The 27,128-nt window shown below is 48.7% G+C and overlaps 2 protein-coding genes across 3 annotated transcripts in view; both read right to left on the reverse strand.

The window, feature by feature from the left end:
- The window catches only part of HDAC1 (histone deacetylase 1), a 47,072-nt gene extending 41,895 nt beyond the window's left edge, over positions 1-5,177 (reverse strand). For both annotated transcript variants that reach the window (XM_058303976.2, XM_058303977.2), the window contains exon 1: positions 4,931-5,177. In XM_058303976.2, coding sequence (XP_058159959.1) covers positions 4,931-4,979 — 49 coding nt within the window. In that variant the 5' untranslated portion in view covers positions 4,980-5,177. The remainder of the gene's footprint in view (positions 1-4,930) is intronic.
- A 2,567-nt stretch (positions 5,178-7,744) lies between these two features.
- On the reverse strand, positions 7,745-26,791 carry LCK (LCK proto-oncogene, Src family tyrosine kinase). The gene is made up of 13 exons (XM_004471349.2): positions 26,681-26,791; positions 16,414-16,523; positions 16,026-16,107; positions 15,763-15,853; positions 15,393-15,491; positions 15,136-15,239; positions 14,781-14,930; positions 14,366-14,518; positions 14,047-14,226; positions 11,662-11,738; positions 11,417-11,570; positions 11,201-11,332; positions 7,745-8,365 (listed from the first exon to the last, which is right to left on the reverse strand). The coding sequence occupies exons 2-13, from the start codon at positions 16,516-16,518 to the stop codon at positions 8,163-8,165; spliced, it is 1,530 nt and encodes a 509-aa protein (XP_004471406.1). The 5' UTR covers positions 16,519-16,523; positions 26,681-26,791; the 3' UTR covers positions 7,745-8,162.
- Positions 26,792-27,128: the final 337 nt, after the last annotated feature.

The raw sequence follows: 27,128 nt of genomic DNA on the forward strand, positions 1-27,128 counted from the left end.
ATCCGAGCCTTCAGCAAGTTGTAATCTTTTTGCTGGTGGAGGGTCTTGCCTCAGTGTTGATGGCTGTTTACTGAACAGGGTGGTGGTTGCTGAAGATTGGGGTGGCTGTGGCAATTTCTTAAAATTAGACAACAATGAAGGCTGCCACATTGATTGACTCTCCCTTCACTTCAACACTTAGAGGCCACTGTAGTGTTATTAACTGGCCTAATTTCAACATTATTGTGTCTCAGGGAATAGGAAAGCCCAAGGAGAGGGAAAGACACAGGAGAACTGCAGGTCAGTAGAGCAGTCAGAACACATTAATCTACTAAGTTCACCGTCTAACATGGGTGCAGTTTGTAGCTCCCCAAAACAATCACAATAGTAAAATCAAAGATCACTGATTACAGACCACCATAACAGATATAATAATGAAAACTTTTCAAATATTATAAGAATTACCAAAACATGACAGAGACTAGAAGTGAGCACATGATGTTGGAAAAATGGTGCCAATAGACTTGTTTGACATAGCGTTGCCACAAACCTTCAATTTGTAAATAAACACAGTATCTGTGACATGCAATAAGGAGAAGTGCAATAAAGCAAGGTATGCCTGTATCTGGCCCTTTATAGAAAATGTTTGCCAACCCTTGCTCTAGAAATACCATATTATATCAATTATCCTGAAGGTGGCATTCACCTTAACACCAAAGCATCCTTTGTTCAGACTGTTCAGACTTTGAACGTCCTTTCTTCTTTGATGATCCTCTTATTACAAAGCTCAGCTTAAGCCCTAAACCCTTCCTAATCAGAATGATCTTTTCTTCTGCATTCAATCTGTATATACCACTTAATTTTGTTTGGTTACTTACATATCTATCTATATTCACAAGACTGGGTGCTCCTTAAAGGCAGTGACAAATATGCCCTGTACATCACAGAGGCGCAATAAAAATTCAGTCAATTGAACTAAAATTCAGAAAAGTTAAGTGCCTACCCAAAATCACACAGCTAATGAGTGATCTGGCAGTCAGCTTTTCTGACTAGTATGCTAAGAGCTATGCTGGGTTTTCCCAGGAGACTATTTCAGTTTTAGAGGGCTCTGTGGATCTACTTGGTAGAAAGTTCCTTGAACAGTATTCCAAAATTGAGAGAACTATACACCAAAAGATTTCTCCTTAGATCAGGATGAGGCAGACCTTTCAGCACCCAGTGAATAAAAAAGTCCCAAACTCTTATGCATTGTGGTTTGGTAGACCCAGGAATAGGTTCTATTCTGAGGAGCAATGCGTTGTGGGGAATGCCACCAAGAACATCTAAGCCACACTCCAATTCTCTTTGACATAGACATGGCCTGGGATAATGGCACATTTTTAAACAACTGAATGATTAGGCTCTCCTTCTCTCTCTTTTTAAAACAGACTTTATTTTTCAGAGCAGTTTTAAATTTACAGAAAAATTGCACAAAGACAGTACAGAGGTTTCCTACATACTCCACACCCATCTTACAATAGTATGGTATATATCTGTCACAATTACTGAACAGATAGTGATATATTATCATTAACTAAGGTCCATACTTCTCCAGATTTCCTTAGTTTTTACCCAATGTCCTTTCATCCTCTTGTCTTAATCCTAATGAGGTTTCTGAGGGCAGCAACTGTCCTCTCAAGCAGAGCTGAGAAGCATAAATAAGCAATCGACAGAGACTCTTGTCCCATAAAGACCCAGATTTTTAAATGCCATAGAAGGCAGGCAGAACAGTCTATTCCCAGGGTTCCTCAAACAACCTTACCAGGTATGGGGGTAGACAGAATAGGCTCTCAAAGAGTTGGCAGAGACATCCAGGTACAGACCCAATTTGTGGGCAGTCAGTCAGTGGTCAATGGCCATTATTTGGTTTTACACCTGGACTGCTGTTTCCTACCTCCTTGGCATGGGCCTTGAGCTGTAGGCCCTATCAAGTTTGGATCCAGACCTGAGGCTCTATAATACCTTATCTACAAGGCTAAAGAAGTACCTGAGGGTGGGGTTCAGAGACATCCTTAACAGTTTTTAATCAAGTTGCTGAGAAACTTTATGGAAAAGAATAGAAGAAATAGTCCTGTTTGTTTAGATACCACTTTAAATTTTAAAGGACTTTCCCATGACTATTCTTATAAAAGGAACTGCTTTCGTTTCTCTTTTATAGTGGTATAATCTGAGGCTCAGAAAGATAAAGTGACGTGCCCAATATTGCAAAGCTTCTGAGTGGCAGAGCCATTCTGATTCACAAGCTAGTGGCTTCACTGCAAAACTCACAAGCAGTTTCTCAAGAAGTAACAAGTCTGCTTTCTTCTCCAAAGACTCAGGTCTTTCCACTTTCTCTTCTTTTAAATTGAGAATGTGGAGATCACCAAACTGTACAAATTGAGATGGCTACAAAGTCATAGACTCTAACCTCTAATGGGCCCTGAATGCTGCCCAGCAATTCTTACAATTTTCCCTACTCTTTCTTTCACAACAGCTATTTCAAATCTTCTGTCTCTTCAAGATTTCTATTCTAGCATAGAGAGATTGAGAGGTGATTATTAAGGGCAAGAGCTTTTTTGGTCTGTTTATTATTATTGGAATAATGAAAATGCTCTAATGTGATTATACCAAATACCACTAATTATGTACTTTGGACTGTACACTTTGGATGGATTGTATACTTTATTAATACGTATCAATAAAATTGATTTTTTTAAAAAGATTCCTATTCTACCAACTGCTCTCAGAAAAGGAAATATTCACTCACTTCATCTTGAGAAACTCCTTCAACCTTCCCTATCTTCTTCCCTTCAAACTCACCTACATTTGAACTTTTCCTTGCCACTTACCCTCCTGTCTCAGAGGAAATTTCTCTTGAAGGATAATGCCCCCTGTGCTCTAGTTTTCATTTTACCTGGTTTCCTCAGGAACCGTTATCAACACCCACCTCATTCTCTCCTACCTGTTTTCCATTAGAATCTGAACATGTCCCCTTTATCAACAATTGTCTCTCCCAGCTCCAGACAAAATGTCCCTCAAAAAGGGTTTAATTTGATCTCTTCACCCATTCAGTCACTCCTCAATCTACTGCAATCTAACTTCTGCCCCAAGCCCTGCCCAGAAACAGTTCTTACCAATATTTGACCACTCCCTCCCTCCTTTGGCTTTTGTAACCCAAGACTTCCTAGTTTACCTACCTCTCTGGCCACTTCCTCTGTATAATTATTCATTTAATGAGAGTCTACTGTGAGTTAGGCACTGTTTGGGGGGCTGGGAATAAAGAGGTGGACAAGGAATAGCTGCTTTCCTTAAGGAGCTTACTCTCTGGAAGAAATACTAACAAGTAAACCAGCAATTCCAGTACACGATGACAAGTGCTATGATGGGAGTTCTGAGCATGAGGGAAACTAGCTTTTCCTCAGATCACTTTTTAAATATTGCTCTTGCTTAGAATTCCATTCTGGATCCTCTTTCCCTTTCACCCTACACAACTTCTAGTTGACTGCATCCTGTTACATGACTACAATTACCACATATGCACTGGCAGCTACCCAAAATCTCTACATTCTCATCTCCATCTGGTTAACTGTAGACCTCATCAAGGGCCGGCTGGATGCCTCTACTTGGCATCTCAATAGGTATTACTTTAAAAATAAACACCCACTATCAAATTACCTAAGCCAGAAACTTGGGAACCTTTCCTTCTTCCTTACCCCTATTCATTCATGAACTTATTTCCTTCCCCAGAGTGATATTTATAAGGCAAAAATCGGATGCCAGTAACCTGAATAAAACTTCTATGGCTCACAAGTGTCCTCAGAATAAAGTCCAGCTTCCTTGGGATAGCATGCCCAGCCCTTCATGATCTGGTTCAGCCTCATCACTTGCAACTGCTACTTCTCACCTTCTACGCTCTGCCCCCAATTCTATGCTTCGGCCATAATGTACACATCCTTGTTGTTTTTCAAAGGTTCTGTCCTTTGTCTTACCTCTAAATTTGCTGGTATCTTAGCCTTCCCTGTGCCTGGCTAATAACTCCTTGTCCTTCAGGCCCTAACTGAGATGGCACCTCTTTCCCTGACTCCCCAGTCTGGGTTGGGTTGGGTTGGGTGCCTCTTCCTGTGCTTCCAAAACACTCTGAGCTTTCCTTATCCCAGCACTGATATTGGGAGAATAATTCTCTGCCAATGTCTATCTTCCCTTCTAGACTGTGAGCTGAAAATGGGAAGTGTGACTTGATCATCTCCATGGCCCCAGCCCCTAAACGCTACCTAGTACAGAGAAAGCTACTCCAAGATTTGGTTAAAAGGATAAGCCTGTTTTAAAAGGTTGCACCTTTCTTCCAACCCCAGGGGCCCCATTTTCCAGCAGCAACTGCAGTCCAGGCTATGAGACTGGAAGGAAGGAGAAGCGCTGGTTACCGCTAGCCGGCGATTCCCTCAGGAGTCTCACCAAAACCGATGTGGAAGAAAGGGAACAGTGAAAGACCTGTATACCCTCAGCAGGAGAATACATTCTTTCTACCTTCTCTATCAGATTCTGCCTCCCCCCTCTGACCTGACCTCCCCTTCAGGAGTACCACTCAAATTCTCCACGGCAGACTTCAGAATCCTGCCACTGAGATGACCTTGGCCTTTCCCCCAGACTACCCTCTCCCGAGCTCTATCTCCTTCCTCAGCCTCAAACCCCCTTTTCCTCTCCCATCTTCGACCTTTCTTCTCCCAGCCTCCTCCCTCATTCTCGACCTCCCCCTCTCGGCCTCCTCCCTCTCTCAGCCTCCTCTCTCAGCCTCTCCTCAACGCCTCGGCCAGCCCCGGCCAGCCCCGGCCAGCCTCAGCCTCTCCACTCAGATCTCCTCGACCTCAGCCTCCCTCTCCCCGATCCGGCCCAGCCCAGGCCCCGCCCCCGCCCCCGCCGTGAGGACGGTGCTCACCGTCGTAGTAGTAACAGACTTTCCGCCTGGTGCCCTGAGTCTGCGCCATCTTGCTCACCGCCCGTCCCTCCCGTCAGTCTGTCTGTCGGCTCTCCAGCCCGCGGCTCCGCTCGGCGGCCGACCCGGGGGGGGAGTGGGCGGGCCTCCGGTCCGCTCCGCCCGTCCCCTCCCGGCTCACCTATAGCCGCGCAGCCCGGGCACCACTCCAGCCAATCGGCTTGTCCGGGGACGAGCCCGGAACTCGGCTGGGGGCAAGGGCAGCCCTCGGAGACTGCCGAGGGCCCCCTGGGCCTGTACCAAGGTCCGCGACGGGGGGTAGGGGAGCTGTCTGGGGACCGTACCATTAGTCCCGGGGGAGGAAAGCAGGTCTGTAAACTTCACAGTCCATTTCGTTGTTGGAAGTGTGCTTGGAGATCAGAGGCCAACTTTGTAATTTTACAGAAAATAAACAGGCCTACAGAGGAAAAGTGACTTGCACAAGGTCGCCCAGCTTAATGAAGGAACTGATTCTGGACTACAAAGCAGATTTGGAGGAGAGTGAAAGAGGCAGGAAAGAGAAAGAAAACTATTATTTGTGGGGGGTCGGCTATGGGCCAAGTACTGTGCAATACCTTTACCAGCGTTAGCTCAGTTATTCCTCACAAAAGCTCCTGAGGAGGGCTTTTTAAACCCCGTTTTACAATTAAGGTTAAAGAAGTTCAGACCCTTGTGAATTGCTCAGTCACACAATTAGTAAATTCAATTGTTCAGATCTTTTTAATGCCTACTATGTGCCAGAGGCACTGTGACAAAGCCTACTTCCTTGAAGCAGTCATCTAGAAGACTAGGGTTTAGACAGGAGGAACCTGGACTGCACTCTTAGACCAAAGCAGAGTTTCTCAACCTAGGAGTAATTGACATTTTGTGGCAGATGATTCTTGGTTGTAGGGGGCTGTCTTGTGCATTGTAGGATGTTTAGCAGCATCCATGGACTCTACCCACTAGATACCAGTAGCAGCTTCTCCCCAGCTGTGACAACCAAAAATGGCTCCTGAGATTGCCAAATGTCTGCTTAGTGAGACATTAGTATTGCAAGCTGAAAGACTGAAAAGAGGGAAGTAGACGTGGCTCAAGTGATTGGGTTTTTGCCTACCACATGGGAGTTTCCTGGGTTTGGTTCTCAAAGCCTCCTAAAGAAAAGACAGTGACCTCAAACAAAGGGGGAATAAACAAATAAACCTTTAAAAAATTTTTCACAAATTACTGCAGGAAACTAAAAAAAAAAAAAAAAGGACAGAAAAGTGTGGTGCTGTGCTATTAAAATAAGAACCAGAACAATATTAATATTTTAATATTTAGTGAGTGCTTACTATATGCCAACCATTGTGCTACCTTACTCATTGTCCTCTACTCAATAAAATGCATTTTTATGCCTCTTTATAGTTTAAAGAATGTTTGAGGACATGTGTTCCTCACTTAGCAACTGCATTTAGGCCATTAATTAAAAAGGTGACTAAGACTGGGCTGTTCTATTATAAAAATGGGAAAGAGCCAAGCATCCGACCCTGTTCCCAGTTCTGTGTTGCTATCCATGGGTGGGTAACTTAGCCTTCCTTGGCCTCCATTTCCCTCTTCATAAAATGGGGAGGATAAGAATACAAAGTTCACTGACTATGGCTAAACACAGTGTCCAACACAGGAAGAGGGTGGAGATCAAATGAAATCAGGGGTGTGGCAACTCTTAGATACATAACAAGGGTCATAAACTCAGATGTCTAAAGGGTTATGCAGGTGATGTAAATGAGTGAATTTATGTTATTTTGACTTAGCAGCTCCTCTTTGTTTGCATGTTTTAAAAAGTGGACTCTTCTTCATGTTCATAAAGAAATGCGCCTTTCCAATCTTTCTTCAAACACACCACCATGTAGGGATATATTTAATTTTCTCATTTTTAATGATGTAGATGAAAAAATTCATTTTCCTCTTTCTTAGAAGGACAACATCTACTAACACACAAATTTATTGTGTGGGAGCAATAGGAAATGGAGGGGGACTCTGGTAAGGGGAAATCTCATGTCCCACGTTTTAAAGAGGGAGTTACTCTCCCATACCACGTGGCTTACTCCCTTATCTTCAAATTTTTGCTAAAATGTCACCTCCTCAATGAGCCCTTCCCTGAGCATCCTCTTTAAAATTTCAAACCTCCCCCAAAATGTGACTTTCCTAATCTCCCTTACCCTGCTCTAATCTTCCCCCTGCATGTATCAACTTGTAGCTCACTATCTAAATTTACTTCTTTATGGTGATTATTGTTTATTGTCTGTCTTCCTTTACTAAAATGTAAACTCCACAAGGGCAGAGATTTTTTTGTGTTTTTTTCTACTGTGTGTCCTATGAGCCTAGAATAGTGCCTGTCACACAGATGTTCAATAACTAATTGTTAAATAAGCAAATTAATTCAATTTTTAAAGATACCCTGAAAGTTAATCAAAACATATTTGAGGCAAGCACGGTCCTTCTGTCACTAGCTGTTAAAAATGTTATTGCCCTTATATCAAGGGAGGTGGGGGACCCTGTGGCACACCCATTCCTGAGGATACCAGATAGAGATCAGCCTGAATCCTTTGGTTTGGGGGTGAGGAGCATTTTCCCATTTGAAAGGATGGCAGAGCCCCCACAGTAGAGTATAAGGAACTCCTCTTGGAAAAAAAATTCAGATATCCCCTCATTTCATTTTGCACCCCAACTTGGGGTAACCTAGTTTCCATCTTCTGAAGCCCCACCCTCCTCCCAAAGGAAGAGGAGATGGGAATGGGGAGCAGTGAGATGTACAACTTTCATCAACAGACATTTATTGAGCTCCTGATGTGTGCCAGGCACCCAGAGGAACGCACAGAGGTATTAGATAAGGTTGTAGCCTTAGGGAGCTTCTTGATGACACCGGGAAAGGACAGGGGTGGGGAGCAGAAGCTGGTGTCAATCACAGGCCTCTCTCCTCTTGTGGGCCCAGGAAGTATGAGGATCCAGAAAGGGACATTTTGGACAGGGGACCAAAACAAACAGGCATCGACCACAGATGTACAAGACACGTGTGCAGAGCCCACGCAAGCACAAGATGTGAATGTGTCACATGTGGACAGGATTCATGTGCAGTGTCCAAATGTGCACAGACCACAGGAGTACAGCATTAGAACTCCATCTCCCGGGCAGCTAGATTTGGGGAGGGCTCCAGGCCCCAGACCAACTAGGCCCCTCAAGGCTGGGGCTGGTACTGGCCCTCCGTGGCCGTGAAGAAGTCCTCCAGCACACTGCGCAGGTAGTCAAAGGTAGGCCGATCCTCTGGGCGCTCTTTCCAGCACAGCATCATGAGGTCGTACAGCTCCTCCGGACAGTTGTCAGGCTGTACCATGCGGTAGCCTCGCTCCAGATTCTGAATGACCTCGGGATTGGTCATCCCTAGAAATTGATGGGAGAAACGACATCAAGGCTTCAGGCTTTGAATCCCTTAGTCAGGGGTGCTATTCAGAATATTTAACAACTGGCACGGTGTGAGCACCAATCTGAAAGGATCTGGGCCTTCATTAATGTTAAGGCCATGCTGGGAGTGCCTGCTGAATGTCAGTTGTGCCACCTGGAGTGACTGGTATAGCTTAGACACTCAATAACACATATATTTGCTATGTGATCTCTTTTAGCCTCAATTTCATTGTCTGGAAAATGGGGTTATTAGTTGGTCCTATCTCACATGGTCCTTTTTTTTTTTAAAAGGGTGATTTTTTTTCAGCAGCACCGGGAATCCATGTCTCTTTTTGTTGCATCATCTTGCTGCATCAATTCTCAGTGTGTGCGGTGCCACTCCTGGGCAAGCTGCACTTTTTTCGCGCTGGATGGCTCTCCTTACAGGGCGCACTCCTTGCATGTGGGGCTCCCCTACGCAGGCACACCCCTGCGTGGCAAGGCACTCCTTGCATGCTTCAGCACTGCATGTGGGCCAGCTCATCACATGGGTCAGGAAGCCCTAGTTTGAACCCTGGACCTCCCATGTGGTAGGTGGATGCTCTATCCATTAAGCCAAATCTGCTTCCCTCACAGGGTTCTTAAAGAGGATTGAATGAGATAATGTATACAAAGCACTGAGTATAGTGCCTGGAAAGGAGATGCTTCAGAAAGGTGAGCTGTGATTCTTTTTATTTGGTGGGGAAGGTCAGGGCTGAGGAAAGGCTGAGAGCCTCAGCCAGGAGAGTGGTGGGGTTTATCCAGCTTTAGGACCAAGATATAGGGGATGCTGTACCAGGAAGCCAGATGGATCCTGGGTCCCAGCAAAGCAGACCTTGCATGGGGCCGTGGTTCACCAGGCACCTCCATGGCCTGGATGCAAAAGTCCCCTCCCTTTGCGCTGGTTCTGGCCTCCCTGGCCAAGAGACTGCTCTGGAGAGCTGCATGATCATGGCAAACACACAGCCCCCTGTTTCTAAATTACCCAAATGGCCTCTTGTTTCTCCTTCAGTCTCCTGAGAGGAAACTGTGACAGGCAGTCTCCAAAAACTAAACCCTTTTAGGGTCTTGGCGAAATAGAATTTTTGCTCCTACAGAGGTTGGGACTAGATCCTGGTCAATAGAGACTTTTGCCTCCCCAGGCCCTGTCCCTGGGAAGGCTCTAGCTATGGGCCCCTCACTTTCCAGAGTCAGGACATAGGAAGACATAGGCCAGGGAATCAAACAGCCTTGGCTAAAGTCAAACTTACAGACTTGGCAGCCCATAAGCCAAATATAACCCACAGACCTACCTTGGTTTGGTCCAATCATGTTTTTAAACAGTTTGAGTCATTGCCAATATTTAGAAATGGGTAATTTTTTGCAAAGCTCTGAGTTTTGGTTTCTCTTGAAAAAGAAAGAATCTGTTTTTAGGGTCCCAATGCCTTAATGACACCATCTGCTCCAGCTGATGCAAGTTCAGCGAAGTCCCGATTATTCCCCATTGTTTTCCAACCCCGAAACCATACGATAGTTGCCATTTATCATCATGCTTCCACCGCCCTTTTTCTTCTAAAAGAGAAATTCCCAATGAGTTAGCCTCTACAGGCACAGTGGAGGAGCAGAAAAGGCCCCTGGCAGGGCTGGAGTGTGTGGTTTAGGCCAAGTGCTGCCCCCGGGCTCTGCATGATGTTGGCCAAATCCAGGGCAGGAAAGTTCTTCAGGCAGTCACCTGATTCTAAGGTGCTTTGCCTTCCTGGGAGGAAGCTTTGCACTTCCTGGGAGGAAGGTTTCCTGCTCTGGGAATGCAGGAAGCCTCTACAAATCTGGCCACTGTGCTCCATGACCTCCCTACTCTCCTCTTTGTGTTCCATTTCCTTTCTGCAGAACTTCCTAGCAAGCTCCTTTCAAAAAATTCTGGCCCTGTCTTGGTTGTGATAAGGGGTAAAGGGTTTCATCCAAGAGATCGAAAGAGGGGTGGGAGAGGGTAGAAATTAGTTGCTTACATGTCTCCCACCTGCTTAAGACAGAAAGTTTCGAGGAAAGGGAAGTCAGTGTTTAATGAGCACCTATTATGAGTCAGGCTCTTTCACAATCTTTCTTTTTCATATCAGGAATCTGAGGCTCAGAGAGGCTGTGACATACCCAAAGTCAGTGATGATTAATAATAAAACTTCCTCTTGGGTGCTTACTACGTGATGTCTGTTTGGTTTTTTTTTCTCAATGCCTGAGTTTGAAGCATCTTAATGACCCCAGAGTCCTGTAAGGGCACAAACCAGGATTTCAAAGCCCATTATATAACACATGGGTCAGATACTGTTCTAACCTCATTTAACATCTACAACAAGCCTGCAATCATATCTCCTTCAGAAGATGCTGTGAGCGTTAAAAGAGTTAATACACATAAAACACTTAGAACAGTAGTCAGCACAGAGTAGGTGCTCCCACATTTAACACATGGGGAAAGAAGGCACCATCCATTTAAAGTCAAATAGAAAATTAGTACTTGTGGCAGATCTATAACAGCAGGTCACTTGCTACCCAGTTCAGATATGCCTGTGCCATACAAGGCTGCATGTGCCAGAACTAAAGAAAAGAGCTGGTATTATTGAAGGGAGAAAGAGATCCAGAGACAGAGATGGAAACCAGCCCTGGGAGAAGTGCACTTGCTGGAGATGCTGAGGTCACACCCTCAAGAGAATGGAGGAGAAGCAGCTAGAAAGTTTCAGATTCTGGACCTAGGAAGACTTGAGTAGAAAAACATGGATTTGCTGCATTTCCCCATCAACCCTTTCAATTCCTGCCCTTGACCCTGACCTGGGTAGGGGATGCGGCCATGAGTGACAATCTCTGTCAGTAGGATTCCGAAAGACCAGACGTCTGACTTGATGGTGAATGTCCCATAGTTTATGGCTTCTGGTGCTGTCCACTTGATGGGAAACTTGGCCCCTGAGGGGAGGCAGAGTGAAGTCACTTGGGTTTGCTTGGCCAGACCCTGTCAGACCCCAGACCCCCCTCACACCCCACACCTACCCTCCCTGGCTGTGTACTCGTTGTCTTCAATGAGGCGTGCTAGGCCGAAGTCGGCGATCTTGCAGCTCAGGGTATCAGACACCAGGATGTTGGCGGCCCGCAGGTCGCGGTGGATGTAATTCCGCTCCTCAATGAATGCCATGCCCTCGGCAATCTGCAGGCCAGGTCCAGGTCAGCAGTCTCGGGGTGGACATCCTCACCCCACTGGCCTGTGCCCATGCCCAGTCCCTCCCTAGTCTCCTTACCTGGGCTGCCATGTCCAAGAGCTTGTTAATGGTCAGCTTGATGCCTGGGGGAGTTTTGAGGAAATCCACCAGGCTCCCTGTGGGCAGAAGCATGAGTATGAAGGCAGAGGGGGCAGAGGGGAGAGATCCTTCTGCCATACTGCTTCAAGTTGCCCCAGGGGAGATCCTTAGACCCTTCTTCCCAACTGGGAGGGTGTCTAGAAGCAGTGTCTGGCAGGAAAGGAAAAGAAGGTATGGGGGGAAGCGGACTTGGCCCAGTGGTTAGGGCATCCATCTACCACATGGGAGGTCCATGGTTCAAATCCCGGGCCTCCTTGACCCGTGTGGAGCTGGCCCACGTGCAGTGCTGATGCAAGGTGTGCCCTGCCACGCAGGGGTGTCCCTGCGTAGGGAAGCCCCACGCACAAGGAGCGCACCCCGTAAGGAGAGCCGCCCAGCGCGAAAGAAAGTACAGCCTGCCCAGGAATGGTGCGGCACACACGGAGAGCTGACACAAGATGATGAAACAAAAAGAAACACATATTCCCATGCCACTGACAACAACAGAAGTGGACAAAGAAGAACACGCAGCAAATAGACACAGAGAACAGACAACTGGGGGGGGGGGAAGGGAGAGAAATAAATAAGTAAATCTTAAAAAAAAAAAAAAAAAGAAGGTATGGGAATGGAGGAGTATGTGCCCAGGGTGAGGACGCTCAGCATATGTGAGGCACTTTTCCAGAAGGCTGGGATAGAACATGCTTGGAGGGCTCTGTAGGCTTCTTATCACCAATAGGGTAAAGCCCAAACTCCTCAGCCAGGCCCTGCATGATCCACATTTCTTCTTCTCTCCCCACCCCTGCCTCCCTTTTACTCTATTCACGCTAGACAATTTTGAAATTCTTCACACAGACTGCTGGACTCTCACATCATCCCGAAGTCTCTTTGTCTCATCTCTGCCTGCTAAAAATTCTACTTTTCTCTCTTGGCCAGCTAGAATGCCCCGGCATAAAAGTTGCATCTTCATCTGAATCCCCATGCATGGTATGCTGAAACCTCCCCCACCCCACCCCCAATGCACAAACCCTGGTCTGCACCGCACCTATTACTAAATTCCCCTGACAGTAGGAACCTTGTTTTATCCATCTGTGTTCCCAGGGCCAGCCCAAAGTAAGCAGCAATGACTCTGTCCTGACTGTATTGAATGGAGGATGGAAAGAGATGCCTAGGGCCTGAGGGACCACATCTCTAGGAGCAGAGGATGGCTGGAAGAACACAAATGGGAGTTGCTAGGATGGAGCTAGTGCCTGTTGGCCCTTCCCAAGAGATTAAAACCTGTGTGAGGATGACAGCATCTCGAGTGTCCCCACAATGAGTGCTAAAGGTCTTACCCAGAGGCATAGAATATGTGTGCATATACAGCCATTCCGCCACCGTATCCATGGCAGATATTGCTCACAATTGTAGCACTCACTTCCAATGAGCCTCAGAATCCTTTTCAACCCAGCGCTCCAGGCAACTAGCAGCCAATCAAAATAGGCACACATGACAAAACCTATTTGCCATGTCTAGAACTCACTAGCCAATTAACAGCTTGTTTCCCTTCTTGGAAGGGGGACAGATATTGTATTCCCAAAGAAGGAGAGCCAGATAACAACAAACTTATTGTGTTAATATATGGCAGGCACTGTTCTAACTACTTTAAATGCATTAACTCTTTCATTCCCACAAAGACCCTATGAGGAAGTTACTACTGCATTATTATCACCATGTTACAGTTGAGGAAACTAAAGCAGAGAAAATCTAAGTGATTAGCTCAAGGCCATACAATTACGGAGCCAGGATTCTAACCCAGGCAGTCAGACTCTAGAGCCCCTAATGAGTACTCGGTTTTGTTTCTGGGTGAGCCCGTTTAGTTTTCCGCTGTTAGGGAAACTGAGGGACAGGGGTGGGACAGAGAATTGGCCTCGGTCAAACAGCAAATCAGCAAAGCCCTAATGCTTCCATTTCGCCTTACTGTAGCTCTCACTCTGTCCAATAACACAGTACCGATAGCAGCCCCTTCCGAGGAGGGGGGATGGGCCCACCCAGAACCGAAAAAAAGAGCGTTGGGGCACATCCGCCCTCCCAAGATTTTGGGGAGAAAGGAAGAGGAATGGGGGTAGGGGCCCAGGGCAGAGGCCACTCATCTCCAGAGATCAAACATCCTGAAATCATGGAAGAGCTTTGAGGAAGGCACATGGGACTTCAGATCTGCTTGTTCGCCTGATTACATGCTCAAGCGCCCAAGAAAGCTCGCCTGGAAACCCTGGGTGCTGAGCTAGAGGGAAACGGTGTATCCCCCCTCCCGCAGGGGAGGAGGCAGCGACAGCGCCCCCAGCGGCCGCGGGCGGCCGCGGTGCCCACCGTTCTCCATGTACTCCGTGATGATGTAAATGGGCTCCTGCGTGACCACCGCGTAGAGCCGCACCAGCCGCTGGTGCTGCAGCTTCTTCATGAGGTTGGCCTCGGCCAGGAAGGCGTCGGGGGACATGCTGCCCTGCTTCAGGCTCTTCACCGCCACCTTCGTGTGCCCGTTGTAGTACCCTGGGGGAGGGGGCTGGGGACGTCACCCGGAGCCAGGCAGCTGCCCTGGGGCGAGGCTCTGACTCTGGCGAGCTCGGCCCCACTTCTGCGGACGCCCCTTCCTCCCCGCTCCCCGACAGTCCTGGAGGGCCGCACTCACCCATCCACACCTCCCCAAACTGGCCAGCCCCCAGCCGCTCCACCAGCTTCAGCGTCTCCCTGGGGACCTCCCACTCGTCCTCCCACCACGGCTTCTGGGGCTTCTGGGTCTGGCAGGGACGGCTCAACCGCGTGCACAGTCCATCCGAAGCATCTGCAGGGACACGGGGCAAGGGGCGGGGCTGTCAGCAGGGCGGTCCTGGGGCTCCCCCCCACACCCACCCCAGCGAGCCCTAGGCTAGGCGAAATGGACTGGCAGGGAAGTGTCGGGCTGTCCCCAGCCCCCTGGAGCAGTGGGGTCGGGGGCCCCACCCTACCCAGGGGGGGAAACGAAGGAGCGCAAGGAGGGGTGGAGATCGTCGGGGCTAAGTGCAGGGGTCTCAGGGGTGTATCTGAGGGGGCCCTGCGGGGCTCACTGGTGTAATGGCGAACTAGTGCGTGCAGCCCGGGGAAAGTGATGCGGGGGGAGATGTAGAAGCCGCCGTTGTCCAGGTTCCGGATCTTGTAATGCTTTACCACCTCTCCCTGGTTCTGATCGAAGTCCCGCACAGACAGTGAAAACGACCCTGGGTGAACGAAGGGATGAGCGAAGGAACCAACAGAAGCGAAGGAAGGCGGGCGAGCGGGCCCCCTCGCCGCGCGCCCCCGCGCGCCCCCGCGCGCCCCCGCGCGCCCCCGCGCGCCCCCGCGCGCCCCCGCGCGCCCCCGCGCGCCCCCGCGCGCCCCCGCGCGCCCCCGCGCGCCCCCGCGCGCCCCCGCCGCGGCGCTCACCCGCGGTGCTCTCGCTCTCCCGGATCAGGAAGGAGCCATGCGTGTTCCCGGGCGCCAGGAGTTGCCGCTCCGCGTCTTTGCGGCTCAGGTTCTTGAAGAACCAGCTGCGCAGGACAGAAGCGATGGCCGTCGTCCAGTCTGTGGGCCCGCTCTTCCTTCACGCCCCTCAAGCCTTCGCCGCCACCCCCGGCACCTCTCCCCTGCTCCAGGGTCCCTAGATCTGCTCCCAGCCTCCCCCTCGACGCGTCCCCACTCACGGTTCGGGCTCCAGGCTGTTCGCTTTGGCCACGAAGTTGAAGGGGATGAAGCCTTCCTGGCCTGTGGTCAGGGACTGCGCCTTCCACCACTCGCCGGTCCTGTGCCACAGTGGCCATCAGGACGGCCGCTGAGCCCTCGCCTCGGCTAGGGACCCTTCCTCGGAGGGTCAGACCGCCGGGCTTATCCCATCCCTCAGCTCAAGCACTCCGGGCCTTCCATTTGGTCCCAAGGGCCCCCCGGGCCCAAGCAGAGGCCACAGTAACTGGGCAGGAGGTACGTGTAACAGCAGGGGCCGGGGTCTCAGCTCAGGAGCCCCAGCTCCCTCACAGACTGCAGAACCCAGGTGGGCGAGGTGGAGAGGGCACTCACTGCTCCAGGATGCGTAGCTGTTCGCCCTTCTCGAAGCCCAGGTCTCCGTCGTGAGAGGGCTCGTAGCTGTGCAGGGCGATAACCAGGTTGTCTGTAAAGACAGCTGGAGTCAGAGCAGACCCGCCTGGGTGGGCAGGGAGCACAGAACCCAGGAGTACAGGGCAGGGTAAGAGCCTGGGGGCAGAGGGGCAGGATGGGGTAGAAGGCGGGTGGGGAGCAGATGGGGGCAGGCAGCCAAGGGTCCCCGTGCCTGGAGGGGTCACCTTGCAGTGGGGAGGCCGGTGGAATGGAGCCCTCGTAGGTGACCAGTGGATCCCGCACCTCAGAACCATTCCCGATGGGTAGCTGTGGGATGGGGAACGAGGGTGAGGTCAGAGAGCAAGAGGCTGGGTCACACCTTGACCCCTCGCTTCCCCTTGCTGCTTGTCTTCACTTCTTCAGCCTGACTGGGTCAGAACAATGACTTTGCCAACTACTTGCTGTTGCTGTGTGGCCTTGGGAGAGTCCTGTCCTTCTCTGGGCCTCTCTTCTGTATTCCATGGGAGAGGGTCAACTCTGTTCTTTCAGGAGCCTGCAGTTCTTTCCTCTGGGTGTCCCTGGGCCCTGCACTCCACCAGACTCCCTTGCCAAGCCCCCAGTCTGGCCTCTTACCGTGCTCTTGCCATCCAGTGGAACTATGGGGTAATGGCAGTTCTCACACACGTCGATGTTTTCCATCCAGTCATCTTCAGGGTTCGAGCTGCAGCCACAGCCCATGGTCCCTAGGGGTATAGAGAGGGGGCTGAAGGGGCTCCCCCATGATCTGCCTCCCCTAACATCAGATGTCCAAGGGCCTTGCCCTGGGAATTTCCCAAAGTACCTGAAGTCGGCTCCCCACCCCACCCCCATTCACCAGCCACAAAAAAAGCTGAAAAGTAGGGGGCGGGGGTCCTAACTCCTGACCAGTGCTCTCTTTGAGCCCCCAGGCCACAAGTAAAGTCACACAAGGTCCCTGCCGGGCCCCGGGCCCCGCCTTCCCACCTGGGATGGGCAAACCGCCACAGGCACCTTTGTTAGTCTGGTTGCCCACTTCCTGCCTCTCCCCCCTCCTGCCGTCCCCGGTGTTGGAGGACTCCCCGCCAGAGACCAAGTATACACTTCTCCATGTCTTGGGAGAGACCTATGCGGTTTTTTTTGTTTTTTTTTTTGTTTTTTGAGGTACTGGAGCCAGGGGTTGAATCCGGGACCCCCATGTGTGAAAAGCTGGGGCTCAACCACTGAACCACATTGGCTCTCCGAGCGCTGTTTTGATCCGACTCGGTCTACCCGAGAGGTGCGCACGCCCCGCCTCCCACTGGAAGCCCGCTCTCCGGCCCGGGAGGCTGGCTCGTGTCAGCCATCTAGGCTCTGACCCCTCTGCCGCCTCCGCAAGGCCGGTCGCTTTAAACAGCAGAAACCTCTTCAGTGGCCCCGTTGACTATAACGTGCTTGTTCGCTTGCTTGTTTTAGCAGTGGAAACTTTCTGAGATGAAACCAAGCAGAACCCCATAAATAGAGCAAGTAAAAGAGGAGCTGTTCTGCTGGAAGCGAAGTGAGCGTCCTTGAGGTCCTCTTTCCCTAGGACTGCTCGTCAGAACTGTTGAGCAAGTGTTAGTCCTCAGAGAAAGTCTGATTTACCGTGGCATTCAAGACCCTTTAATACACCTTCTTAACCTTTTCTGTTCCACGGAACCCTTTGCCAGTCAGTTGAAAACCACTGACCCCTTCTCAGAATGTAGCGGCAGATAGTTTTATTACACTCAACATCATCATGTCTTTAAATTAAATTTTAGGATTATTCAAAATTATGTTTTACAACGTTCCCATAACTGTAATACCTGATAACCTAACACGGTTCAGCATCTGTTCAAATGGTCATTTTGGCAAACACTTAGAAACTCGAGTTTTCCCACCGTGTCATACAACCATATCTGCTGTCCTTATCAACCTTTTTGCAGGCAGTTATCCACTGCCCTCAGAACATGCTACATAAAAAAAAAAAATCATACTAAGTCCACATCATACTGTGTATTATTTAATAAATATACCACACCCGCACCAACACATCCCCACAAGAATAATGTTTTTAAATACATAAAATTACAAAGGAAATCAGTTACATATATTGAAATAGTTACTAAAATAAAAAAAAACATGATATAATACTATCTATATGTGCTTCTTTCTTAACATATTAAATAATGATCCAATACATCAAAAATATAGGAAAGTTAAATTTTATTTTTTACAGACATCAATGTGCAGATTGTGGTTGTTTATCTTGAATAAGAGTATTAAACTGCAGTGTAGCTTTGACAAGGCAACACACATTTCATGTTGGACATCTAACTGAGTTATTTATTTTTTTCAATTCAAACTCAAAAGGTCCATGGACCCCTGGCTAAGAATCCCTGCTTTCCTAGCAAGACGAAATCCACCTCCTCAGTCCATTCTGTCACACATAAGCACTCCCTCCACTCAAATGCTGTGTTCTGAGCTACTCTTGCTTTTCCCAAACTCCTGACACTATTTTCTTACTCACTGCCTTTGTGCATGAGTACACAGGAAAACGCTTTTTCTTTTGTACATCTGCTGAACTCTAACTCAACCTTCAAGGCTCAGCTCAAGTGTCACCTCCCCTGTCAAGCCTTCCTAGTGTTCTTTGCTCCCCTCACCGGGGGCTCCGGTGACATTCTACTTAAACCCCATCATCAACTTCCGCACTGAGTGCCATAATTACAGATCTACGTGTCAACGCTCCAGCCTCTCCTGCCCCCAGGCTGGGGCTCATCAAGAACAGACGCTGTACTTTATTTGCCTCAATCTGCCCAGCAACCAGAACCAGTTGTCATTAATAAATGTTGAATTGTATGTGGGAAGGTTAATGCACAGATTCTCCCAACTGCCAAGGTCTTAGAAACACTCAAGTCCAACCTCTGATTTTAGATGAATAAACTGAGGTTCTGAAAGACTTGCCTAAAGTCACATAACCTATTTGGGGCAGAGCAAAGCTACAGCTGCTAGTCCATGCTGGGACCAGGTGGTAGAGGGGAGCAATGGAGGTTTCTGGTTAGCAAAAGCTGGAGCGCAGGCCAGAGAGACCTCAGTTCAAAACCTACTTCTGACTCTATGTGATCTTGCTGAAATCATTCTTCGTAAGTTTCACTTTCTCCCTTCTCTCAAATGGGGCTCATCATTCCTTTCTTGTAAGTTTACATACATATTAATTTAGTTTGGAGTTTGAAAAGACTTCCCCTTCCTCCACCAGTGTCCATTCTGTCCTACCAACCCCTGATTTGGGAGGGACACAGGTTGTCTTGTAAATAGACCTCTTTACTTTAGGCCCGCGTTTCTCAAATTAAGATACTCATAGCCCCCCACAGGGACCAGAAATTATGGTTGCGCATCTTCCTACAGCATCAGCATTATCTGACTTTATTTGTGTAGTTAAACGAACATAGATCTATTGTGGAAGAAAATGCAAAATTAATGTAGAATTTAAAGCTAAATCAATAAACTTTAAGGAAAAGGGTACACATTTACTCTTCCCTCCACTGGTAGAGCCTTGTTAAAGGGAACACTCCAGAAGTCCCGCTAAGCCAGAGCCCACCCATCTGTGGCAGCAAATGACTCTTTGACTGCTAATTTTATTATGTGCAGGAACTAATTAGCAGCAAAATCCTCCAGGAAAGGTCTGACAGCAACCTAAAACCAACCTAAGATGAGCTGAGATGTCTATTCAAACAGGCCCTGGAAAAATAGATGTTGGTCGTGTTGCAGAGAATGCCAACATCAGATGGGGTGTGGGCTTAAATGAATAAGGTACCTTCCAGGTTTGATGTTCTGGGAGGCTCTGGGAGGCTAAAGGCTGGAGCTGAAAGTCAAGAAAGTCAGGCTGTGTTAAATTAAGCCAAGAGGAACTCTAACTCTGCTGGGTATCTGACCCCTGCTGTTTTCTCTATGGCTTGTTTTGTGCTCCAGGAGCCATCTAGCTGCTGGTAGCAGATCTTGCCCTCTACAAGTGTGTGAGCTTTAGAGTGCAGGGCCTGGCAGCAATCACGAGACCCCAGAATCTGGCAATGCCAGAGATTATTTTGGTTGATGGTTCCCATCCTAGAGCTTACATGCTCCATGGAGACCCCAAAAGACAAGTCGGAGGCCTTCAAGTTATTGCAATATTTCAAAAATTGGAAGCGAAATTGTACAATTCTTGCTTTTTAGTTTGACAAATTGTATTGTTGTTTCTTCATTGCATATCTAGTTAATTTTTTAATTAAATTATGAAATAGAAAAAACAAAGTAGTACCTCAACATCATGAGATCCACAGGGTGGGGAAGGGCAGGGGATAGGAAAAGAGTCCTTGGGAGGGAAGACTTCAGGAAGCACTAATGTAATTCAGCCTCATTTTTAAAATGGAGAGTTTAAGTGATTTTCCTCAATAGCACCCTGAGGGCTCTTGGTACAGGCCAAACTCCAATCAGACCCTTACATCCTTTATCAAGGTACTCTCCTCTGTTCTTCACTCCCTGGGAGTCAAAGAGGGGTGGGACATCCTGAGAGGTCATGGGGAGATCTCCAGAGGTCATGGTGAAAGCAGGGTGGAGGGGCAGGTGTGACAAGGTGGAGTCCACCCTCCATCCAAAACAAGACAGTTTCTCCTACCAATGCATGTTTCTGGGTACATCTACCTGACTCAGTGCATGCAAGTATGTGCATATGGAGGCATACGCTTCGTGAGCTTCACGCTTATGTGTGCTTAGCTGTGGGTTTGTGCCAGTTCATGTGGATGTATAATGGAATGAGAGTATGTAGAGCTGTGCAGTTATGAGGTCAGATACCTGTTTATATAAAATGTGAATCCAACCCTCCTGGTCTTAGTTTGACACAGATTTCTGGGTAGCCAAAATGATTAAACCAGGTTGATAAAACCAAGGCAGTAAAAAAGAGAAAGTTAGACAATATAAATTTCTCATTGTCTGAAAAGAAACAAACAAAAAACAGACCTAAGGAATCCCCATGATTCTGAGAACTAGCAACAGGGGCAGATTCTGGGGTGAATAACACAGGACATTCTCTTTTCCCAAATCATAAATCTTTAAAGTCAATTGTGGAGGAAGCGGATTTGGCCCAATGGATAGGGTGTCAGCCTACCACATGGGAGGTCCAAGGTTCAAACCCCGGGCCTCCTGACCCGTGTAATGAGCTGGCCCATGCGCAGTGCTGATGCATGCAAGGAGTACTGGGCCACGCAGGGGTGTCCCCTGCATAGGGGAGCCCCACGTGCAAGGAATGCACCCCCTAAGGAGAGCCACCCCACACAGAAAAAGTGCAGCCTGCCCAGGAGAGGTGCCACACACAGAGAGCTGACACAGCAAGATGATGCAACAAAACGGGACACAGATTCTGGGTGCCGCTGACAAGAATGCAAGCAGACACAGAAGAACACACAGTGAATGGACACAGAGAGCAGACAACTTGGGGGGGGGGCGGCAGGGAAGGGGAGAGAAAGAAGTTTTTAAAAATCTTAAAAAAAAAAAGGCAATTGTGGGAATTTTGTAGATTCTGTTGCCTCTGACTACAACTCCTGATGCTCTTGTCTAACCTCAAGGCTATCCCTGATCCACCAACACTTTGCAACTTGTGAAAGGGTCACCCCTCCCTGGGACTGCATTCTTGGAGAGTGAAGGGAAGACTGGATTTCAGTTCCCCCTCTCCCCCTCTTGCACAGTCCCCAACCTGCCCAACACACACAGTGGCCCTTCTTACATTGTATGTAAATGATCAAAAATCCCAGGCTGCAAAAAGCTCCTGGACTAGATTTTCTGATCCTGGGTTTGTTTAGGAATCATATCGCCATGAGTTCTAGCTCTTGCCAACTTGTTCACTTTTATCAATGCCACAGAAGCTATCTTGAATCGCTGGGCTCAAAATGTGTCTTGTCCCTTTTAAAGGGCAATACCTTCCTTCCCTCAAACTATAGACTTATTCATTTGTTGAACATTTTGTCAAAAATGTGTACCTGCTTCTTGCCTGGGTTTCTCGGGCTAAAACTTTACATGAAGAGCAAGCCAACTATTCCACTGTAGACCATTGTTGTCCTCTGGGCCACCTTGTGGCAAAATCTGTAAGGAATAATTGTGAACATTTCCTTTGTTTCTGGCCAAGATTTGCTTACTGGCAAAGTTGCATATATTCAATGAAGAGCCTTAGCTATGAATGCCCACACAGAGGCCTCATCGTAGTACTCAAGAATCAGGGTTGGCAGGCTTGGTAAATAATTTCTAGTGGGGAAAACAAGGCTATGCCCTGAGTTCCTTTCCTTTTCATAGAATACCACTTTTGAATGAACTTGGTTGCCTCTTACTGCAGAGAAAAAAAAAGATAAGGCTTCTTTTATGTGCAAAACAAGACAGATTTACTATCACAAACTGGGAATGATTTGGACATAAAACTGATTCTGTCGTAGTTATTGCTATAAATAAGGGCTATAGGACCATTATTCTAAGCTAAGGCTGGTAGTTTGAGTAGACGTCCCCCATCTAGTAACTTGTATGTACCTAGTAATTCCTTTCAGTGAGTTCCCTTCCTTCGGTAGAGCTACATGCATTTTATATCATGGTTGCTTTATCAGAACAGAGCCTTGCTTATGGCTTGGCAATCCATGCTACTTTATTAAGGTTTCTGGGAATCTGCAGGTCGTCAAGGGTCAGCTCACCATATCTATGTCATAGTTTCAATCCCAAGGTCTCCAGTCATAGTCACTGGCAGGGGGCCTCTGGGCAGGTTTCTAAACCAATCTGAGCCTCCCTCAGTTCCTTCATCCACAAAATGGGAATGGACACAGGCCCTGCACCTAGAGTTGTTGTAAGCATTGTATGAGATAATATATATAAAGAGGTTAGCATGGTGCTTGGTACATAGCAAGGACTCAATAAATGAGAATAACTGTTGTTTGAGGCTAGGGTGGACATTCCGTTGCACCAGTCATAAACGTTTTCCGGACTAAAATGGCCCATAATCTTCATTTTCCTTCATTTTCCATTATTTTTGCCATGTCTATGGACTGCCTCTTCACTTTTAATATATTTACTTTAGTAGGAAACTTTTAAGCAACCATAAATGAAGAAATAGTATCACCAGCCATAGATAGAAAGTGCACATCAGTACGCATTAAAATAAACACATAATATAACAAGAATAATAAAAAATAATGTAATACATACACTCACATTTTAAAGCACTCATCCATTACCCCCTAAAATCACCTCATACCCATCGGTGATGTACAGGTCGCATTTTGGGAAACACCACACGGTTAGAAAGAACGTGGGAATGAGGTCTCTGTCCCTGGGTTAGAGGAGACCCACTTTGCTTAGCTGGTCAGTCTGTCAACAAAAATTGAATGGCTGCCGCCTGTGTGGTCAGCTCTGGGCTAGTGCTGGGGACACGGGCGAGCAGTCAGAGGGCTCTCATCCACTCGGCTCTGCCCTTTGTGGTAGAGGTGGGTGCCCCTCTAGCGGGCCCCTGACTTTTCGCATCCGTCATCAGATCGCAACCGTCATCAGGTCGCTGATTAGTAATGTCTATGACTCCCGACAACACTGGCAATGCAAAACAGTTCTACTTGCCAGGAAGTAGCCTCTCAAATTCACCACCATTGCCCATTTACCAAGCTAACAGTACACCAGTTAAAAGGATGAAGTAGATCTCCACGGACTGGCATGGAAAGAAGTCCTCCCACAGCTAACGTGGCGAGTGAGTTGCAGAACTGAATGTAGAAGATAAGCCTATTTGCATTTAACTATGCACTTAGAGGGAATTTTTTTAAGCCAGCTTCTGTGCTAAGCCTTTATTTGCATGATTTCATGTAATTCTCACAATAATTCTATGAGGTGAGTGCTATTTTTATCCCCATTCTACAGGTGTAAAAACTGAGGCCTACAGAAGGTAATGCATCTGAGGCTTCACAACAAACAAACAAGAGATGGACCTGCGAGTTTCTGAACCTTGGTCTGCCTGCCTGCAGAGACCAGGCTCTTAAGCAGCCACCCCATGTAGAAAAATCTAGAAGAAATGCATACCAGATTGTTGACAGTGAGCACATGCCAGAAATGGACTGAGGGGGTTACATCTCTTCTATTTTTCATATGCCTCTGTACTGTTTGAATTTTTAAAACAGCCATGTGTTAATTTTGCAAATGAAAAACAGAAAACAACAAAACCACCACCAACGCAAAAACTCTGCCAATAGATGTGATCATGTGAGGAGGATCAACTGCACAGCCTGTCTTTCCACTCCTCTGCCCATCTCAAGACGTATAGGCTGTGGACTAGTCAGTAGGTAAAAAGGTTCTGTGACCAAGGAAGTTTGGGAAACAATGGGTTAGACAAAATTAATCAGGTTTCTTCTCTTAGGGGTACTTTCAGAGCGCTTACAAACTAACATTGATTGTGAAACTAGCACAGAGGGACAGAGTTTGTAACTGAAGCCATATGGACTTGACCCCAGAGCCCTTTTCTTTCCAGGTGCCTCATGGAACTGATGTGCTTTGGAACAAGCTGTGAAAATGCAGCTCCAGATACTTTAACACTGGGGTTGATTGTTAGAGGCTGGGTCCCTAGATGTTATCTTGGTCCTACCTCTCCCCACCCCACCCGTCTCCGCTCAGTATTGCTTTCACTGAGTTGAACGTGGCCTTGAAGCCCTCAGCCTGTGAGTGTGGATATGGATTTTTACAAGCCAAGGCGGGCTATATGTGTAGTCTCTGCTTTTGCCCCTGAATGTACATGCACACATACACCTCCTCATGAAGATATCTAGCAAGTTTTGGATAGGGAGGCTATGTGTGTGTGAAACTGTGTGTGGAACCCTCCTCTGAGGCAGACCCAGGCCCAGCCCAGTATCCAGCCTGCCTGAGTTCTCACACCCACTATACACAGGAAACAACAAGCTCATATGCAAAGCCACACTGCAAGAGCGAGGGAATGGGCGGTTCACTGGCCCGCCGAGGTGCTGAGGGGCATAATTCTGGGTGAGGACAGCCTTCCCTCTGGTACACCATTTGAACACATAGTACCTACTCTGTGTCAGGTACCAGTCAGGGAACATCACAGTCATTATTTTCTCTCTGATTCCCCCTGCCAGCACTTTGTAAGGGTGGGTTTTATCATTTCCTCAGATAAGTAAACTGAAGTTCAGAGGGGTGAAGCCACTTGTCCAAGGAAATGGTGGAACCAGAATTATACCTGGGCCTGCCTGGCTCTAAAACACATGCTCTAGGTGAAGAATGTTCTTGTTTGTTTGCCTGTTTTTTTGTTAAACAACAACAACAACAGGCATGCTCTTGGCACTGTGCTGTGTCCCCTGGCTCTCTTGCTGTTGGCCTCTGCCTCGTGGTACCCAAGGAATCGAGCTCAGGAATAGCGATTTGGGCTTCATGTCCTGAGAATGCTGCAAAATGGGCTCTTGTCCTTCTCAGAACTGCCCTGACTCTTCAGGAAGACTTCCAGATCCCCGCAAGAGAAGCCTTCTCTGCTTCTCTCAACTCTCAGCCCTTTCTCTGTCCCTATTTAGCCCTTTCTCCTTTTGGGAAGAGCCTCTCTCCTTGAGCCCTGAAGATGAGGGACTGATTCATCAATTAGCCCAAGAAAGGAGGGGACTGTCCCTGTCTGTCCAGGGCATGGGTGAGGCCCCCTGAAGCACAGATGAGCCAACATTCCCCAGCCCCCGCAGGCCTTGGAGCTGGGGACAGGGGAAAGGCTGGGACATGCTGATAAGGCGGAAATTATGTGTCAAGAGAAACTCCAATGGTGGAGGGCATGGCGGGGGAACCTGGAATGTTTGACTGAGGCTGGGGACTCCCCCACTCTGCTGAAGGCTCAGAACTAGAAAGTGAGGGGGTGGGCAGGTAGCTGACGAGGACTTCCAGGGTCTCCACCTCCCTGGGGCTTGAAGGAGTAATCAACAGGACCATCTGGCCCTACACCAGCAGCCGCAGCTGAGGGCTGAGGCAGGAGGAAGCAAGGGGAGCAGGCAGGACCTTCTGCGACTCTCGGCAGAGGCAGGAGTGGCAGCTTTCGAGATGGAAGTTCAGAGTTCCTTGCCCAGGGCCAACTGCATCCCTGTCTGAGATAAAAATAGCTCTTCCTCTCCACTTCTTCCATCATCCTCTCCTGGCGTCAGACCAGATACTTCCGCCCTGGAGAGTCTATCCCAGGTCATAAATATCCCCTCACATAGCCAGCAGTTCCCGTTGCGCTCCCTTCCCTCTCCCAAGCCCTGCTGGTCCCTGACAGCTACGATCACTTCTCACATGTCCCCCGGACACTCTTGGTGACTCCTCTCTCACTCCGGAGATAATTATGGTCGCTAGGTCTGCCCTAGCAGACCCAGAAGGAATCCTGGGTCCCCTGGACTCAAGTCTGTCCATCTGAACATCACCCTACACCATGGGGGTGGGGGTCATGGCCTAGGCCACCACGCTCCCCCAGGGAGGCCGGAGCTCTGCGTTCCATCCTGGCCCTGCCCCTGCCTTGCTGAGGGGCTGTGGCGAGTGGGCATCCGGCCTGCTCTGGGTCTCAGGAGGCTCACCCATCATGTAAGAGACTGAACATGGTGATTTCTGAAGGCCTTTTAAATATCTGACCATCCATGTGTCAGATCTCCAAGACACATGTTCCCAGTGAGACAAGGGCTGATGGTGGGCAGTGTGGCAGGGGCCAGAGCCACCAGCCAAGCAGGAAAGAGGAGCTCCAGCCACGCTCCATGACTCCCACCTGTGCCCCAGCCTGAAGAGCTGCTGCATACCCGGGGAGCCTGGCCCCCTGCCCAGCTGCTGACTCTTTGCTGTCACCCCCCCCCACCACAGCCCCTGGAGCCCTGTTCCCAGTACCCCTTACCTGCCCAGCCTGGGAGCCCTCTGGCCCCATTCACATGGTCCTCCTGGCCTGGCCTGGCCGCCCAGACAGTCTCAGCTCCCCTTGCCGTCGTAGCCACCGCCTGTCTCCCCGCGCCCACGTCCTACCCTGACTTCCTGCCTCCTCCTGAGGGCTCCGCAGCCAACCCGGCCCCAGCAGCCCAACCACAAGCCTTCAGCACCCAAAGCTTCCTGCCCCATAGCCCCCCACCCTTCGGCCCCTGGGGGTCCCACACATCTCCAGGGGCAGGCCCTACTCGCCTGACGGTGAGCACTAGAGGATGAGCATTGAGGAGAGGATGGTACCCTACGGGGTGCTCCTGGGGAAGAGATTCAGGGGCAGCCTTTGGCCCCAGACAGCATGGGCTGAGCAGACACACACGCAGCTCTCAGTGAACGGCAGGTAGCACCACTGTTAGAGTCTGGGAGCT

This window comes from Dasypus novemcinctus, chromosome 9 (genome assembly GCF_030445035.2).
Source record: "Dasypus novemcinctus isolate mDasNov1 chromosome 9, mDasNov1.1.hap2, whole genome shotgun sequence".
Taxonomy (NCBI): Eukaryota; Metazoa; Chordata; class Mammalia; order Cingulata; family Dasypodidae; genus Dasypus; species Dasypus novemcinctus.